General features: G+C 53.2%; 1 protein-coding gene across 1 annotated transcript; it reads left to right on the top strand.

Annotated features, from left to right (window-relative positions):
• The first annotated feature begins 352 nt into the window (after positions 1 to 352).
• HRH2 (histamine receptor H2) lies at positions 353 to 12,939 on the top strand. The gene is made up of 4 exons (XM_051793482.1): positions 353 to 708; positions 6,402 to 7,907; positions 10,392 to 10,556; positions 12,335 to 12,939. Exons 2-3 carry the CDS (start codon positions 6,823 to 6,825, stop codon positions 10,408 to 10,410), a joined length of 1,104 nt encoding a protein of 367 aa, XP_051649442.1. The 5' UTR covers positions 353 to 708; positions 6,402 to 6,822; the 3' UTR covers positions 10,411 to 10,556; positions 12,335 to 12,939.
• The last annotated feature ends 6,719 nt before the right edge of the window (positions 12,940 to 19,658 follow it).

Below are 19,658 nucleotides of genomic sequence, written 5' to 3'. Positions count from 1 at the left end.
CTCCAGTTTCTTCCACCTGCTTTACAGCTACCCCACTTTTTTCCTTATCTCTCCCCAGTGCAACACAAGAGTCATCATCTTCCCTGAGCCATCTCTGACACCCAGCTCCAGGCTCAGTTATGTTTGGTCTCAGGGGGCTCACATGGATTGCCAAGCCAAAAACTGGGAGCGAGTGATGGCATCAGAGCTCCCAGCAGCAGGCAAAGATGTGCCTGTAGAAGAGAGCCAGGAGGGAGGAAGGTTTTACACATGGCAAGCCACCAGCGAAAAGGGCCCTGAAACCTCGATGTTAGTGAGGAAGGTGATGGGAGCACGCAAGGGAAGCAGCAGCAGGAGGCAGTAGGCATCCCACCCTCCTCTCTGTGCCAGGCACGGCTCGGTGGAGCCCGGCAAACCACGTGCTGGGAGTTCGTCTCACTTTCAGCATTTCAAATTTGCCGGATGATAACCTCGGTGTCTGAGTTCACGGCTCTGATCCCACCCACTAGAGGTCTGACTCATGTTGCAGTCACCGCTGCCTGGATATTGGTACGAGAGGAGGGAGGGAGGGAGGGAGGAGAAGAGAGGGACGGAGCAGCCGCTGCCTCTCACAGCATACGCTTCTGCCTTCACAACTGAGCCACACACACTGGGGAAAAGTTGGAGGCAGCGCAGCCACTGAGGGCTCCCACCCGCTCGAGGGCTGTGGGAAAGCAGCACCTTTCCCAGGTAAAGCTTTTGCCTTACTTTTTGCTTACTTGTTACGCTGGTAAATTACTTTCTAGGTAAGATCTCAGAGGGGTTGGTGGGTCACTACTGAGTTTGGGGTGTGCTAAGCACCCTGCAGTGTGCCACCCGGGTCATCAGACCCTTGTGCCATCGGCTCCCTGTGGTGGCTGGAGCAGAGGACAGTTTGGGGACGTTTTTTGGCTGTTACTGGCGGGGACAGCTGAACCTGAGAACATCAGGGCCAGAGGAAGGACGTGGTGGAGTGTGCCCAGGGCACAGAGGCAGAGCCCTGCCCTGCCTGAATATCTGTGGTGTGCAGCATCTCTGCCCAAGCAGCTTCCCCACAAGGTTTCTTAACTGACTTCCTGCACTGAGCTGCCTGAGCCCTTTCTCCAAGCACTCCAGCCTCTCCATCCAGCCCTCCACACCCTGGCAGCTGCTGGGCATCTGCTGCTGCCCCATCCCAGAGCACAGTCAGCTCTGTGAGGCAGGGTACCCCGAGCTGGGCTGTAGCTCTGGCACAGGAAGGGTGGGTAATCCCCAGGGGTATGCACTGCTCGCTGTGCCCTGCCTGGAATAGGCTTCATCAGGAGGCTGAACCTTGGGACCTCTGCTGGGAAATTGGGCAACTCCAAGAGCACCCATGAGCCCAGAACCTTTTTTTTCAGTTCCACCTTTTCTGGGCACTCTCTGCAGAACAAACTTTCAAAACTCTGACTGCTCTGCTGTGCTGGGTTCCCCATATCTCTTTGTTTCCTGCTTTCAGGAGTCCTAACTGCCTCTTACCCATGGAGTCCTTTTCCTCCTGGGGGAGCACAATGTAGGGCTGGTGGCAGTGATGAGAATTTTGTCCTGCCTCCCCCAGCCCCTCTGCTCATGTCAGACATAATAGTTGCTGCTTTGCATCAGGGATCAGGCTGGATTGGGGAAGAGAAAGCACCAGGCTCTGGAGGAGACCAAGGAGAAGTGACAAAAGTGTCTGGGGATGCAGCCACACAGGACACCAGTATCCCCTCACAACCCCAGAGGTGCAGTGAGATTCCAAAAGGACTTTGCCAAAATGAGACTGAAACTGCCTTTGTGCACCTGTAAGATCCAGGGTGAGTTGTGTCTACACACCCAAATGAGAGCATGAAGCACCTTGGATGAGTGAGCAGCACACTCAATAGCCCTGCCCTGAGAAGCCGAGGGGAGATGAGGGATTTCAAGGAAGAGGTGGAAATAAGGGAGCAGAAATTCCAGTGATGGGGCTTACTGAGCTCAGGGTCAGAGGAGTGCTGGGGGATGCTATGAAGTGCAGCACTGCATGGGAGGAGCACAGCCCTTCCAGGAAGGCTGCTCATAAACTGGAAACTACCCCAAAACCCTTCACAGACAGCAAGGCAGACTCGTTTCTGCACCACTCACATTTGTCCTCTCTCGCATCACCTTCAAGTCCTGGCTCTGGCACATTTGCTCTTGTCCCATGTGGGGCAGGCTCTTGGCTCTGGCAGGGGTCAAGAAGGCCATTCCCAGGGTCCCTGCAACTGCCAGCCCTGCCTGCTCCCCACCATGGAACCTCAGACATCCTCTCAGACCAGAAGAAACCCCCACACTCCTGCCCATCTCACAGCCTCAGCTAAGTACCTCTCACAGCATGCCCAGATGTTTAACTTCAGGAAGCACTTGAATATAATTTTAGAAAAAGCCCTGATGCTCTGCTGCAAGTTCTGCAGGGCCAGGGAATTTGCTCTGCTGCTAAGTGACGTCTGCCAGCCCTTTTCTCGGAAAGAAGCTAACACAGGAGGCAAAATAACATTTCAGATCTGCCTGAGAGCATCCCCAGGATGGAGCTAAAATGTTTCATGTGGGGCTTCTCCTGAGCCCGCAACCACCTCTGTCAGTGCCCTTTCCGGTAGTGGGAAACGCTTCCCAAAGACAGGCTGCCACATCCAGGCACTGAGTGCTCCTCTCTGCCCATATATCCACTCACAGTGCTGAGTACCCAGGCTTTTAACAGATTTTAAGCAAACCAGGTATGCCAGAAGCAGTAGTGCAGGAAGGGAGAGCAGCCAGTGCAATCCCTACACTGCTGGAGCAGGCGCTGCATCCCATTAATCTTACTGCAAAAGTGTACAGAGTGCTGGAATTAACCATGTTGAAGGAAAGGATGCTGAAAGATGGGGGGAGGGGGGTGTGGAATAAAAGGGTAAGATGCAACAGGATTTTCCAGTGAATGAATCACAGCCCCCTCCCCAGAGGAGATAAATGCCATTTTAAACACAGTGGATCAAATAAAACGTGGACTGCAACAGAGCAGAAAATATCTGCTCAGGCAAGGGAAAGCAGAAATTACTATGAGAATTGTAAAAAGAATAATGGGAAGATGATAGGACTTTACAATGGAAGGATCATTAATGCACCAAAGAAGGCTATTAACAGAGTTCCTTAAAGATCAGCCTAGAGGTAAATTTTATTTAATGATTTTCATTAGTGGTCTTGGCTCAGAAAATGAGGGTTTCTGTAAGAAAATGTAATGGTGAGAAACTTGGGAAAAGTTTTGCACTTGACAAGGCACTAAGTACTACAGGACTATAACCAGAGGATCTGAAGATTAACAGAAACGCACTGGGCTGGCACAAATTCATATGCTTAGGGCCTAACAACAAAAATTGCTACTCTAAGCAGCTGAAAACACCACAGGAAAAATATCTGGCTTTTAGAGAACCCCGGGATGACTGCAACAAAACAAATGCAACTTGGCAAGTCTTCACAGCAGAGATAGTGTCCATCAGAGCACCAGCACCACTGGAAAAGGCACTAGAAGGATGACCCAGAAGCAATGCCCTGCTCTGGTCCTTTTAATGTCAGGAGGGTGATTTTGAACTATGAACAGGTCCAGGCTGTGATAATGAGGATAATCAGGTAAATGTAAAAGCTGCCTGGTGAGACAGGGCTGGAAGGGTATCATTTATTCAGGCTGTTGCTGGAAAGACTGCCATGGGAAACAGCTGCTCCACTCGTTCATCAAGGAGGAAATCAACTCTCTCTGCCAAAACACAAGAGCAGAGGACACAGGTATTAAAGGTGGCTGCGAGTGACCTGGGCAGAAAGCCAGGGGCAGATTTGGAGTGCCAGAGGGCTGATGCTCCAGGAGAGAGCCCTGAACTGGATGCATCATCCCAGGGACTGTGTCCTGATGGCAGTGGGCTGACAGCCCCTCACCTGTACCAGCCCTCCAGCCTGCTTTCCCTGCAAAGCCATATCCTGAGGTTATGTTCACTTGTGGGAATGTTTCTGTGAGATAATTTAGCTGAGGGATACAGGGAAGTCTCCTGCACCTCTGCTACAGTTATGGTGGCAACATCACACATCTGACCTGACAGGGAACAGATTCTGCCCTGTCCTGTGGAGGAACAACATTCCAAGGGTTTGTGGGCAGTCGAGCCCTGCAGCCCACATTGAGCTGCCAAGATCCCAGCTCTGCCTGGGTTCTTCTGCAGAGATGGGGACACCTCTATCCTCTTCCAAGTGGCCATTCCTTGTCCTGAGCTAATTTGAAAAAGCAATAAGAAGCAAAACTCCTTCTTGCCAGGCGTGCTGTGCAGGGATGCACCAGGGGCTGCCCCTGACACCACATCAGGTTCCAAATGTGCTGATGTGCCCAGAGCTGGGGCTTACCAGCAGAGCACAAGCCAAGGCCCAGCAGAGACCACATAAGCTGCAAAAGCTGGTGACAGGAGCAGGTTGTTGGTGTGTGGTAAAGCAGCCACGTAGGAGGCTGCAATCCACCTACAGCATTTTCTAAGTGTGCTACTCCCCCTATAATTTAATCTGCCATTTCCACATGTTGGGAGCAATGAAAAAAACATCCCTTTCACTTGGAAATACCCTTCTGTGAGAACAACCTGTTCTCCTCATTGCCGTCAGTGGGCAGGCAGCGCTCAGCTTGTTCCACACTCCTTTTGTGCATGAACAAAGAGCTTTCCATGGCAAGAGCCTGCGCTGCGGCGGGAGGTGAGGAACCACTCCACACACTGCCACCGTGGTGGAAAGTATCACATCTCTCTCCCTGCAGCCTTAGTCCCAGCACCCAAATTCTGAGGACCTCCTGTCTGGCAGTGAGTTTGCTCTGCTCAGCAAAAGGCTTCCCACGGGCTGGTTTGTTGGCTGTCGTTCACTTTCCATGCCTTTAGAGGCAGCAGGGCTCTGGGTATCACCTACAAACTCAGTGGTCCAGTCCCCATCTCTCCCCCACATGGTTCCTGGCAATCAGTGGTTATTTACTCATGCAGTCTCCCTGGTATTCTCCCTTCCTTGGCCCTCATGCCTTTAACCTTGAATCAAAGACATAAATCATCTGAAGTGTATTTCAACCTACTCCACAGCATTATCTTGTTCTTGCAGGGTGAGTTTAACTTTAAAATCTCACCTCTACCCTCTGACAAGGCTGGACCTTTTCATTTTCTAGAGTTTCTTCTGTTTGTTCCATTTCTGCAGGCTGCTGCACCCTGCGGAGAATCAGCTCTACCTTCCTGCACGAGCCTGGGCAAGACCAGAGTGGGTTTCACTGCCCTCTATGGGGTGCAGAGAGCCTGGAGAGCTGGGTCATGCACCACCCATGTGGACCAGCACAGCTCTCCCCCACCAGCATATGGGGCAGAATGGGGAGACCCATCACCTCATAGGAGAAGCTCATGGTGGGAGACCAAGCTGTGCCACAGGTGGCTTCATAAGGGGCCCAGCACGGTCAGTCTGGCTCCTGACCCTGATCCCAGCCCTCTTTCTTGTCCCTGCAGTGCCTCAGTTCCCCTTTGGGTACCTTCAGTGTTGCTTCCAATCACACTAGAACTGAGGACCCTTTGAATCTAGTAGCAGTATGGTCCTGGAGACCACCATAATCAGCAGCTCAGAGCTCTTTTGGAAGTTAGAGGGGTTTTCTGTGTTGTTTCTGCCCTTGAAAAATGCAGCCTTTTGTTATGTATATCCAGACAGAAAATAGCCATAAAAAGTAAGTCTACAAGGGATGTTCTTCTTCCCTCCCAGGGCCCAGAGCAGAGTGAGGATTTCCTATCCAGGCTGCTGGAGCTACTGTGGTTGGTGATGGCAGGGACCAACCCAAAGCATGGGCTGCTGCAAAGCACAGATGCAAGGGCAAAGTTTAATGAGACTGACAGCCACAGCCAATCTTCAGAAACTATGTAGTTGGAACTAATTTTGCTAGATTGCATAAGCACTTCATTCTCGGGAAAATCCTTTCCTCATATCCTCCCAGTCCTCGTTTTTATTGTAAGCCTGTAGGAACTTGGTAGTTCTAAAATTCCTGCCCTTCTCTCAACATAACTGCATTACATGGGCCCAGCTAGCAGGTACATGTGTGTCTGGCTGCCAAAGGACTTTTCAATTTGGGTTTAAGTGGGTTGTAGCAGCCAGGGAGGTGCAGACACTCTGATTTTGGAGGGGGGGTAGCTCAAAGGACCTTTGCCCACTTCAGCTCTTACTTGGTGCTTTCATAGAATCACAGAATGGTTCAGTTTGGAAGGGACCTTACAGACCATCTTGTTCCACCCCCCCACCATGGGCAGGGACACCTTCCACTAGACCAGGTTGCTCAGAGCCTCATCCAGCCTGGTCTTGAACACTTCCAGGGATAGGGCATCCACAACTTCTCTGGGCAACTTATGCTAGTGTCTCACCAGACACTTTCTTTGCAGGTTGTCCTTGGGAGGTGGCAAAGTTCTGTCCCTGCTGGAGCACTGCTGACCACTGTCACCAACCAAACATGCATAGAGCATGAGAGCCCACAACACATGAACCCATGGTTGCTCAGAGGAAAGGAGAAGGCAGGAGAGGAAAAGGAGCAGTTGAGAGCCACCAGCAGCTGACACAGCTCCAGCACTGAGCTCCCAGATGGGGCCGATGAGTACAAGTGAGTTGCAGGGCCACGTCGTTCCCCAGGCCATGTTATTCCCAGCACACAAGACTGAGCATGCAAAGTAACTCTTCAATATTCTCCAAGGTCCCTGTAGACCAAGGGTCACTTTGGGAAGGTCTCTAGACCTACCTGATAGAGGCTTACTCCAAGTAGCTTCAGAGCCAGTGAGAGCAGGACTGCTCCATCCATGCAGCTACACCATGGATCCATGTTACAACCACACAAGCTCTCAAGAAAGGATGGACTTTCCCCTGCAGCTGCTGATTGGGTCCTGCCTCGTCATCCTCATCGTGATCACTCTCTGTGGTAACATCATTGTCTGCCTGGCCGTCACCCTTGACCGCCGGCTCCGCAGCTTGACGAACTGCATCATCGTCTCCTTGGCCATCACTGACCTGCTGCTGGGTCTCCTGGTGCTGCCCTTCTCTGCCTTCTATGAACTCGCCAGAGAGTGGCCCTTTGGCAGCACTTTGTGCAACATCTACAGCAGCCTTGATGTCATGCTGTGCACGGCTTCCATCCTCAACCTCTTCCTGATCAGCCTGGATCGCTACATCGCTGTCACCACCCCACTCCGCTATTGCCAGCTGGTCACTCCTCCCCGGGTGGCTGTGGGTTTAGTTGTGATTTGGACCGTTTCACTAATGGTCTCCTTCCTACCAATCCACCTGGGCTGGAACACCAATGGGACAGCAGTCCAAAACACAGTCCCCATCTGCAACAAGGAGTGCACGCTGGAGGTGAACCCTGTGTATGGGTTAGTGGACGCCTTGCTCACCTTCTACATCCCTTTGGTCATCATGTGCATCACCTACTACCGGATACTCAACATAGCAAGGGAGCAAGCCAAGAGGATAAACCACACATGGTGCAACACCCCCATGTCACCCATGGTGAAAGAGCACAAAGCCACTGTGACGCTGGCAGTGGTGTTGGGAGCGTTCATCGTGTGCTGGTTCCCCTATTTCACCGTGTTCACGTACCGGGGGATGTGGGGAGACAGCAGGGTGAAAGGCACACCCATGTCCGTTGTCCTCTGGCTGGGCTACGCCAACTCAGCCCTGAACCCCATCCTCTATGGGACACTCAACAGGGATTTCCGAGTGGCATATCAGCACTTGCTGCACTGCTGGAGGACAGGGGGTCCCAGGAGCTCCTGCCTGCCTCCCCTACAGAAGGCCCAATCCAGAGGCGGGCAGGGCCAGGGCAGGCAGGAGGGTAAAACCCTGAAACTGGAGATGAGGAATGAGAAGGGGATCCTGCTGACCGATGGAGCCCACAAGAGGTAAGAGCCTTCCTACACATGAGGCTTTGATGCACCCTCAGCATTTTGGCCATCAGTTTGCATCAGCAGTGAATTCAGCCAACAGCAAGTTCCATTCCCATCTCTGGAAAAGGAGCAAGAGTAGCCAAAATTAGGATGGCAAATGTTTTTAGATTACTAATAATACCCATGTAAAGTTAGAGCCAAAAATTCCCTCAGCGTCATCCCAAGTATGTCATGGGGGTCAGTCCCACTGAGGGATGGGGGTGCAGCAAGGAAGCAGGATGGGTGCTGCAAGGCTCTGTGCCAGGCTGTGGCACTAGTCCTCTCCCTGGGCACCCACATCCCTGCAGGGCTGTGCCACCCCCACACCACCTCACTCCAAGGTGTTCACTCAGCCAAGCACAAGAACAGAGATGCTTGCTGTCAAACTGCTGCTCCTGAGACTAATCTAACCTCTAAGCAGTGCCTGATAAGCAGCCCAGAAACTTTCCATCCATAGATAAGGAGTCCTTTGATTCGCTGTTCCCAGCGTGCCAGCAAAGAACCCGCACTCGTGCTGCCTCCTGCAGCACGTACCCTTGATCCTGCCGCAGAAACACGGTCTCAAGCCACCAAAAGGAGAACACAGGGAGGTGAAACAAAGTTCAGAGCCATCCAAAAGGCTCAGCCAGCATCGTGCGTTCCCTGGGGTTCCAGCGTGACTTTACCCAAAGGACAGGGGCAGCAGAGGAGATACAGAGGGATGGATGAATGTGAACAAATGCAAGAATGCAGCTCCTAAGGCTGCCTTTTCAGTTTCCAAGGAATTAATGAAGAGTCCAAAGGTATAACATTTGGTAGATGTAGTTATAGGGTGTATATAAAAACATATGGAAAACATGTGTCTGACATAGTGGAGATGTTTCTGCAAACACAGAGAGACAAAGAGAGCTGTCCTGTGTACTCACAGAAAAGTGCAGCCCCTGGGCAAACCAGGAGCTCACCTCTGGGGTTCTGCAGCTGAACTGGGAGAGCTGGCAATGGGGAACAGGCTGCTGGGACTTCCCTACTCAGCCAAGAGAGAGAAGTTAAATGTCAATGACTCCTCAAAATGCTGCCTACCACAAGGGAAGAGGGATAGAGGGAGATAAAAGGGGAAGAAAAATGGATTTCTGTTCCCCAGACAGAGGTCAAGGTCACTGACTTGCTGGCTTTCCCCCTTCTAGCTTTTCCAGGTAGAAAAGTTTCTTCCCCTGGTTTCCCAGAGGGAAGACTTAAGCACAAGGATGTTTCTTGACCTTTCTAAATCCAGAGAGCTCCCTCCCATCCTACACAGCACCACCGCTGTGGTTTCTTCTCGCAATCAGATAAGAGTTGCTCAAGCACCAAATGATCAGTTATTGCTTTTACTTTCCTTCTCTTCTTAGCCCTCTCACCTGCACAGCAATGACTCACCAATGACTCACTCATGTGACCTCCTCTAACCCTTTTTTCCATAGTCACATATATAAACATCTGCTGTTGGCAGATGACCTGGTTCAAATAATACCACACAAGACAGATGGGCACAAGATTTACCTGTTCACCAAAAGCCTGGCATCCAATTTCACCCCAAGCACAAACCGAGCTGGTTCCTCTCCCCTCTTCTCCTCTGTGTAGTCTTCCCAGTCATTTGCCCTGGTCATGTTAACATAAAAAGACCAACATGAATCATTCCACAAACTCATAACCCCCCAAATAAGAAGGCCCAGAGCCCAGAAGAGCTCTGCTCAGAGTAGCTCCATGGGGTTATTCAAGGGAAAGCACAACCAGTAGAATTTTGAACTGTTGCCTTTAATAACAATGTTCTTTTCAGTTATGAAGCATAGAGAAAAGACCAACAAACAAGAGTGGGAATACTAAAGAATTGCAGCTAGTCTCAGAGTGTCAAGAGCAGGGCAGGGAATCAAAAGCCACAGGAGCCTTTAAAGGACTGGAGGCATTTCCATGGCTGAGGACCAGCTAGGGTGGAGAGGGCAGGGCCAAACAGAGATGCAAGGGAGCACAGCTGCTTCCATCTCCCCACCAGGCACCAGGGGAAGGCATTTCATTTCACGCAAAACCAGTAAAAAAAAATCACTGATGGACCTCAGGGAGCTGCTTCAGTGCAGTGGGACAGGGCTCTGAAGAGATGTGGTCCTCAGCATGCTCATGGCTGTAGGCTGTGAGACCAGTCCCTGCAGTCCAGAGAGACTGAAATCCTGAGAGAAGGAGTGTTCAGCACTATCAGATATACTGGGCAGAAAACACATCAGCTGTGCTCAGGGCAGCTTGGGGCAGGACAGTGGCCACAGTATATGGGCAGAGGAGAAGCCAGTTTTCATAGGAAAGAGTCACTGTCCCTGTCCCTGCCACAGCTGCTGGCCTCAGGGGGCAGACACCAGGCAGGCACTACCTGGTGCTTCACAGAGCAAAACCACTGACAGACTGGTCTCTTCCTTTTCTGTTTTTTTCTGTCTTCATGCACAATCTAACCCATTCCAGCACCAGAGCTCTCCCATGAGTTTCAGCCAGCCTGCTGCCCTAGGACCCACATCTCCTAGCCTTCAACTCCTGGCTGCCCTCTTCCAAAATCCTGTGTATGAGGTCAAAAGACAACACTCAGCTTTCCTCAGTGAAAAACTCAACGGCAGAGGCAAAGGTTGCAGGGTGAGTACAGGGCTGGGGTCGCGGGGTGCAAGCAAGGGAGAGGCAGCTCTCCCTGCTGTGGCATCCACTGCATTTTCCCTGGTCCAGCCATCCCATCCTGATCGTGCCTGCCTGGTGCAGAGGGCAATATCATCAGAGATGCATCCTCACTACTTTATCCAGAACTGTTTGCTCTACAAACCCGTCCCCAAGCCCAGGGGATGTGCACAGAGTGGGGTATCCCCTGGCTGCCCCAGAGGTTTGGGCTCAGAGAACCACCCTGCAGTGCTCTGGAAGATGCTGCATCCTGCCTGTCCCTCACACACTGCAGAGGCAGCTGCATTCAGACCATACATTTCCAGCACACTTCATTTTCATGCAAGCCTACATCCACATAAATTGCCAGCAGCTTTGGTGGAGATGCTGGCAGGGCTCCCGGGGTGAAGAGCTGATGCTGCACTGGGCATTGCTGCTCTCTCCCAGTGGTGCTGGGCTAGAGGCCACGGCTGCCATGCAAGGCAATGCCTCTCAGCACCAGAGAGCCACTTTGTGCAGGGCTTCTCAGGAAGAGCCAGGCAAGGTCACCCTGACCTCCACATGCTCTCCCTCCAAAGCTGCATGCTGATAACCTGGGCTTTCTGTATTGACTGTGCCTTGTGGGGAAATACAGTCACCTACATGCTGGAAGCTGGGTACACTTTGTCCCTGCTGCACACTGAGCACTTCTAACCTTAGCCAAGGTCACAGCAATGGCAAGAGCCAGTGCTTTCTGTTCACACGTGCAGCTGGGAGGGAGCTGGAGCACAGGGCCCTCCTGCCCTGGAGCACAGCATCAACCTGCACTTCTTGGAGGTACTCCCTGTGAATCACCCTGGAAATGCCATTGCCCATCAGGAGAAGGAGAACCAAAGGCTTGGAGGCTACAGATGCTGCTCTCTGGGGTGGCATCACTGCTGCCATGCCGGAAGGAGCAGAGTGAACCTCCGAGCCTGGAAACCGCAAAGCAAACAATGAAGCTCCCCAGGGCAGGCACAGCACTCACCCCCTGGCAGTGCAGACACAAGGCAGTCATCTCTGCTGCTGTCATTGCCCAGCAGCAGGGGCAGAGGGGACACCAATTCCTGCTCTTCTGCTTCATGCTTTCCCTCTCTGTGACTTGCATATGTTCTGAAACACATGTAGTTTCCTTAATGTAAAGACAAAATACCAGCCACCCCCTGAGAGACTGCTGATCTAATCAGCAGAATGAAACAATGGTCTGAGGGTGAGGTTTGCAGGAGATCTGAGGCCCTGGTGTAGCCACAGATTTCCTCTCTGTGACATGGGAGTGGGAAATGTCATCTCGTGCCAGACACCCATGCAAAGAGTCCCTGACCCACATGCAGTAGCAAGGAGAGGGGCCATGGGAGAAGGAGCACCCAGGAACAGAGCACTACCAACCCCAGGATACCAACTTTTGTCAAGCTATGTGAAGAGGCAACAACCCACTGCTGCTGGCTGGCCCAGGGGACAGGAAGAACAGGCAGAGAAAGCCACAAAGCAAAACGATATTACCCAGAGGGGTGTCGGATGATGGGTCTTGAGGTGATGCAAGCCTGCTCGGCTCTGCCCAAATGTCAGCACTGAGCATTTAGTCATGCTCTGCCAAGAGCATCCTCACAGCATCACATCACGGTCCGCCCCAGGCACAGTGGGTGCTTAATGCAGCATCCCTTATACTGGGGAGCAGGAAAGGGGGGAGGAAATAGAACCATCTGCATCCTGCAAAGCCACTGATCACTCTCTCTCTTCCCCTGCAGGATCCCAACTCTGGCATGTGGAATTTACTCCATCCCCAAAACTGCTGGAGAGGCTTCTGCCCACCCAGGTTTCTTCCCGGGAGGGTGGTGTATTTGAAGAACCCTTGGAGAAGCTGCAGAAGAGCCTCTCCCCCGCTCTGTCAGGACAGTGACACTTCCAGCATCAGGCCCCACACCAGCAGGCAGAGGTGCCTGAGGAGCTGGGTTGGGAGCCAGCATGTGCCCCTGGCAGGGCTGGGATAGGGATGCCCTCCCCATGCTCATGGCAGTGGATCAGGCTGGAGGGCACAGGGCAGGGAGGAAAAGGGGCTGCAGTTGAGGTCTTGGTGCCAGACAGACCAGTGTAGGATGGAGAAGGGCAACACAGGCATTACCTTCTCAGCTACCCTGTCCAAGGGATGTATCCACCCCTCAGAGGGGGCAGGGGTCCTGGTAGATGGAGGGTGATGTGGCAGGAGGGCTCAGCACGGCAGATGTTGGCAGCCACAAGTGCTGGATGTCTGTGCTCAGGACATCCCAGTCCCTCAGCTCCAGCATCAGTGCTGGAGTAAAACTGCCTCCCACACTGGGAGGTTTTGGCATCCCTGGTGCTGTCCCTGATTCACACCCACTGTCCCAGCCCCACTGCAAGGTGGAGAGGGCCCCTGGAGCCTGCTGGGCCATGGGGAGATGCTAAGCAGCTGGGGTTTGCCCCAGCCTTTGCCCTCCCCAGCAGCTCAACACTAAGACTACCAGAAGAGGATGTTTCTGGTCTGAGCCTGTGCAGAAATCATCAGTGGTATAAAAATCTGTTTAAGATAGAAGGAAAATTAGATGCTTGATTTTTTTGAGCGTGCTTTGTCCTGAGAAGAGTCTCTGTCCCATCCCTCTGCTGGGACAGAGCCTGGACGCACACAGCACAAGCCCCCAGGATACAAGTTGTAGCTGCCCTGAGTAAGGCTGTCACCCCCCAGAGAGTATCTTGGCCTGTGGGATCAGCCAGATGATCCCTCCCTGGTCTCTGATGGGAGAAAGTGGGCAACAGGCAGCGAGGACCAGGTAGGATGGGAACTTACATGGATCCCCACACTGCTGTGCTGTGGGGCAGGAGTCTTCCTCCTGGAATACACCTGACTCCTACCGCCCCGGGTACAGCTCGCTTATCCTGCGCTCCGCAGCATCCTTGGGGCACAGGCAGATCCTGTTTGCAGTATCCTCCGGGAAGGCAGCTGAGCCCCCAGGCCAGCTGGTTCCACTGCGGCGGGGCTCTGCCCGGCAGAGGGCACGGGCGAGAGCAGAGCTCGGTCCTGCTGCACCTCCGGCTGCCCCGGGACACCCCCTCCCCGAGATCCGGGGGGCTCCCGGCGGAAGGGATGCCCAGGGGGGGCTCCCAGCGTGGGGCCAGACCGGGGTGGCGACACCCACACGGTGAGTGTCTGGGTAGCAGGGGACACCCCGGGGGTAACAGGGTAAATTCGGCCGCCCCCCAGGTGCGGACCCAGTGCGGCAGCAGCGCAGGCTCGGAGCTCCCCCTGCTTGCTGCGAGAGCGGACCTGTCCGCCGACCCCGAGCTCCGGACACGCCACGGGCATCACCCACGGCGGGGACAGGGCTCCTCAACCCGGCACAGCGCACCCCGCCCGAGCCCCCAACCCCTCGACACCCCCGAGCCACCACAGCACTGAGTGTCAGCACCCACCACTGGTACATCTGTGGCTTTCACCCTTCTCTCAGTAATTAGTGGTTATAGACAGCAAATGGCCTCCAGAGAGCAAGGAAGGCTGAGGGACAAGTGGTGTTGCAGCACCCAACCAGGACAGTGCAAAACCCCACCAAAGAATCAGTGAGCAAGGAAACATCCCCAGCAAGGTGATACCCTGGCAGGCAATATCCTCTCCTAGTCCTCCCTCACACAGCCTTGGGATGAGGAGCTACAAGACCTCTGGGCTGAGCCCCCACAGCAGATGGAGACATTGCCTCATCAGCACCCTTACAAAGAACAGGAGACAAACAAGTCCTTGCAGCTGAGCACATGGAGAATTTGTCCTCCCCAAACAAACCAGGCAGGAGCAGGCCTGAATCACCTGTAGCGTCCACTCTCCAATCCAGTTCAGGGAGGAAGAACTGGCAAACACACACCCAAACCCCTGCCACCTATGACAACAATTAGAGACTTATCTAATTGCAAAAATAATTGCAATTGAAGTGTTTAATTACCATACTAAGCAGGAAGAGCCACTTCCTACTGTTCCAGTAGCACTCCTAATCCATCAAACAAGGTTTGGGGCTTGTTTGGGTGCTGGGATTTTTTTTTTTTTTTTTTTGATTATTAGATTGCAGCCCCAGGGGATGGAGAGATTTGCTAATTAGGGTCTTGGAGAACAGCTACCAATTCACAAACACTTGCTTTTAATTTCAATACTAACGAGGCTGGAAGGAGGAGAAATCCAAAATGTGGAACATCTGTGGCAGTGCTGGCTGCAGGGCCATTGTCCCCAGCCCGTCACCAGCATGATACCACTCGTGGACCAGCCCAGATGCCATGGGAATGGGCTGGGGGTGGGTTGGCTCAGTGCAAGGCAGGGTGAAGCTGCTGCTCTGGGTCGCTGCTGTCACCGCAGCCACCATACAAACTAATCCCAGCACTGATCATCTGTCTAATCCCCTCAGGGACCATCAGCTTTCTCAGTGATGGGCTAATCCTGGTCCTGAGGCAGCAGTTCCATCCCCTGGGGGTGCAGCAGCAAGAATTTCTCCAGGTGACATTTGGTTTTGTTCTCCTCTAAACTGACAACAAAAGGGAATTTAATTCTCTCTCCAAGCAGCAATTCTGGAAAGGAAGAGAAACTGCTTAGGAAGCTCCTAACCAACATCTGCTCTCTCAGATAGGAAATATCCCCCTGCTATTGGAGGGAGCACAGGCAGGGATGGCTGCCAAGTGCAAGGGGACAACCCCATCCCCCTGTCCCTACAGGGGACACAGGAGCTCACACTGCCCTATATATGGGACCCCATTCTCACCCTGCTCCATCAGCCACAGCAGGGACCCACAGTGTCTGGCTGGGCTTCTCCCACCAAACCACCTTTCCCATCCTTGCTGCAGCTCTGGGTAGGGCCCAAAAACATTCAGAGAGGAGATGTGGGGAAGAAGAGCTGCACACAGGAGCAGCCACAGGGCATCCAGGCATCCCATCCCCAAGGAGCACAGCTGAGCTGTGGTGGCTGCCATGGGCCAGAGGCAAAGGAGCGCTTTATTTCTTTTAGATAAAAGAGAAACATCAGTAGAATGAGAAAAAAGTGTGTTGGTTTGGTTTTTTTTCAGGCTGTCATGTGATTAAGCACAGAGAAAACACAGAGGTAGAGAACAGCCTCAAGCAGTCAAAAATTAGAAACTTTGTGTTAGAAATCTCAAGACTGGATTTTCTGCAATGAAATACATTTTGGGGTCACTCACCCAACAGTTTTCGCTGGGGAATCAAGACTCTGAAAAGGTTTTGGAATCCATTGCTTACCCCCAGATCTAAAAATTACATTTCCATGCTAAAGCATCTTGAAAACAAGAGCAAGCATTCCCTTTCAACCTGAAGGAGATGACCATGGGGAAAGGCATCAGGCAGTGCTGAGATGCCTTCCTGGCCTGACCCAAGCCCTTGTCACACAGCATTTCCCTACAGCCATGGATGCCAGGGTTGGCAGTGGTGGAGGGCGAGGTTGATCCTGGCCAGTGCAGGATGGTGGCCATGGGACCAGAAGCGTGGCCATGGGATCAGAGGCATGGTCATGGCACTAGAATGATGGCCATGTGACTGGCAAGGGGACAAAGCCACTAGAGGGCACAAGTATGACAGAAACATGTACCCACACCAAGGAATCTCCAACTTCTCCAGGACAACAGTTCCAGAGGTCCCCAAAGCCCCTCCTCATACCCCATCTCCAAAAAGTCCACGCTTAGCTGGAGTCCTGCTGGACCCAGGACTTTGGAGTCTCCCAGGCAGCGGTGTGGGTGACACTGCTGCACCTGGAGCTGCTGGTGCTGCATAACAGAGCTGTGTCCAGAGAGCACCACGTCACCCCAGCCAGCCCCAGCAATGGCAACCTGTGCTGCACACAGGTAGAACCTCCAGCTTCTGCCCTCCAGCTCGGGGGCTGCATGACCCAAAAACACCCAGCTAGCACAGCCTGAGACTGCACACCAGCCAGTGCCCTCTCACACCCAGAGTCTGAAGGGGATCCTCAGACATTCTTCCCCCCAGTAACGCACCTTCTCCCAGTAGCCCGAGCCCCCATGTCATGCAGACCTGCCTGATGAGATCTGGATGCCCCCAGCCAGGCAATAAGATATGAGTCCTGTGAGGAGCCATCTGGCCATCGCCAGCGGCCGTGCCCAACATCCCTTTGTCCTTTTCCTCTCCTTTCTCCCCAAGAGCATCCTTCAGGCAGGCACTCCCCTCCCCTCACCGCTTTCATTAAGGCTCTGCCACCAAACCAAACACTATTTGTCAGGGAAACGGCTGCCAGAGCAGCTCTGCTGGAACAGATGCCCCTGTGTCCCCCAGCAAACAGATACTGCAACATCCGCCCTCCCAGTGTGCCACACACCCCCACACACATGGATTTGCACGCTGTCTGCATGGTTTTGCTGTGCTCTGTGATACCTCCCGGGCTATATTCCTGCTCCCAGCCTGATGGGCACCCTGGGACTCCTGTGTAGGTGTCTAAGGCGCTCTCAGCACCGGGGCTGCCCCATCACAGCCCAGCCACCTGCCCTGGGCATGGCTGACAGGTGCTGCTGCCCTGGGGGTGTTTGTACAGCTGTTGGGACCTCACACTCCCTGCCGGATCTGCTCTCCCTGCTCACAGCTCCCACCCCAGCAAGACCAGCAGATCTCCTCCCTCCCAGCAGGAACCCAGAGCCGCTAGAGGCAGAGGCAGCAACACCCTCTGACCCCACACACACAGGGACTGGTGCTAATTAAGTGCAGCGCCGGTGCTGATAATTAATTTCTCAGAGGATGAATTACTTGGGAAAGCTCCAGAATGAATGTTGTTCTTCCTGCCACACAGCCATTGGGTCTGCTTGGGTCTTTAAAAAATCTAACAGCAAAGGGAAGGAGCATCCCCTGATGACAAACTGCAGCCATACCCCAGGCTCGGAGTGCCTGCTGGGTTCGGGGTCTCTGGTGTGGCTGTTCACTGGGTCTATGGCAATGCAGGCAAGGCAAGGGGATGTGCTGGCACTGCCCATGTCCCAGGCAGGAAACCCTCAGAGCTGGCTATGGGCATTGACCAAACCCCCTCCAACAGCTACTTATGCCCCTGTCTCAGTCTACACTATGGGCTGAGACATCCCAGTCTCCCCATGGGACCTGCCCAGGGAATCACAGGGATCTATCCTCTCTCTAGGCACTACCTGTCATCCATGGGGTCGGATGTGGCTTTCCCTAACCCAGAGCTGTGGGACTGGGAGCTCATCCCCTCCATCCCATCTTGCCATAGTACAGCTCCCTCCAGATGCTGGCACAAGGCCATGCTGGATGCAAATGTGGAGGGAGAAGGCCCTGCAGACAGCACTTTTACACAGGGCTCTCCATCCCTTTTGCTTAATAGGAAACATTTTTCTGTTTCATTTCCCTTACCCTTGGAGCTGAAACTGCCTTTTTGCAGCAAAACACACCAAGCCAAAGAAATCCTTCTCCCTTTACAGCTCACAAACTCCCCTCCCTCCCTCACCATCAGAAATGCTCCTCCACAGTCCACTTCTTCCCTGGGGTAGGTTGTACTGTTGGAGGGACAAGTGAGACCCATCACATGTCCTCCCACTAGCACCTTGGAGACAGCAGGGACAGAGGTACTGAGGGTGCTGCAGGATTCTGTTCTCTCCATGTACAGATCTTGCAAATATTTGCAAATACGGCAGAAGGCAAAGCCTGCCCTCGGTTCACCTCCCCCGGCCCTCCCTGAGGGCACTTCACTCACTTGGCCTGCTTCAAGCCTGAGCTAAGTCCACCATTCGTTACTGGGTAATTAAGCTCTTAATTAACAGGCTGGTTTCCCCTCAGAGCCCTGCCAGCATCTCTTGTTCCCTCTGTCAGCTGCCTCCTGGCAGGGCAGAAGCTGCAGGGGCTGGGGAGTGTTCCTGTCCCCAGGATGGCTCCAAGGTGTTTTTCCTACCTCCTCTGTGATCTGTCCCTGCCAGCCTGGCTCTGGGGCACTGACCCAGACTGGAAGTGGACGCCTGCTCCAAAAAAGTGCCTGGGGCACAAGTGAGGCTGACACATCTGGACTCACAGTGATACCCAGGAGTTAGAGGAAAACAAGGGTGAGACATTGCCACCATGAGTGATGCTTAAGCCTAAAAACTCCAAGACTAGAAAACATCCCAGCTTATAAACCTTAAAAAAGTCAATATTCAATATATTCCTGCCTAAAGAAAAAATCTCTCAGCAACCTTTGCTGCCGGCAGATCCCCTTTGCGTGCTCCTCCCTCCTTTGGCATTGAGCAGGGAAAGGAGGCAGCAGTGCCGTGCCCCAAACTCGAGCTGGCTGGACCGTAGGGGACAACATGGAGACCCTGCCTCAGGCTCTCCACCAGTCTCCAAATCTCAGAGAACCGCAGCAAACCAGCCGTGATGAGCCGCCGTCCTCGGTGAGACGGCAGGGGCTGCCCTGCAGCGCTCAGGCTTTCGTGTATTCATCACTTGTCAGTTCCCCTTAGCCGTGAAGGGAGGGTTATCCTCCCCCACGGGGCACAGCCGTCCCGCTCCCAGCTGGGCTGGGGACACAGGAGGCTGGCACTGACTGATCGCCATCCCGATGCCGGGACAGGGTGGCTGGGTGGGAGAAGAGAGGTGAGTTCGGCTAATCCAAGTGGAAGCTAATTGTGTTTCATTGAGGTTTTATCTCTGCAACTGGCAACATGCTCCTGCAGGAGATTTAGTGTGAAGTTGTCTGGTCCCTGCCAAGAAGGCTGGTTTTTTTTAGAGAAAGCACATTATGCATCAAAGTTGAAATTCAAATCCTTTTTCCTTCGTTCCCGGAGTGTATTTATGACGCTCTAGATATTCCTCAGTGTATCATGGTTTGTGGGAAGCCCCCAGCCTCTGCAGGAGCCCGGGAACAGCTCAAAGAGCTGCCTAAACTTTTTCTGCTTTATGTTTTTCCCCTTTGCTTTAAATTGTTGCTGGGTGAAAGGGGGGGGAAGAAGCTGCTGCCTGTGCAAGGCTCCAGAACTGGTGAACTTCCCCCAGCCCTTTCCAGCCCAAGGGCTGCTTCTCTCCATCCCATCCCTGCTGTAGTTTATGCACCCCCTGACCTCCCCTGGCCCCCATAATCCTCTAAACCAGCT

Source organism: Manacus candei, unplaced genomic scaffold, assembly GCF_025592945.1.
Source record: "Manacus candei isolate 608988 ecotype Guabito, Panama unplaced genomic scaffold, ASM2559294v1 h1tg000037l, whole genome shotgun sequence".
Taxonomy (NCBI): Eukaryota; Metazoa; Chordata; class Aves; order Passeriformes; family Pipridae; genus Manacus; species Manacus candei.
The sequence above is the reverse complement of the archived record's forward strand: the minus strand, read 5'-3'. Positions and strand labels throughout refer to the sequence as shown.

What these genes read in the sequence shown, in the direction of transcription:
- HRH2 (XM_051793482.1), top strand. Translation starts at nt 6,823, where the DNA reads ATGGATCCATGTTACAACCACACAAGCTCTCAAGAAAGGATGGACTTT.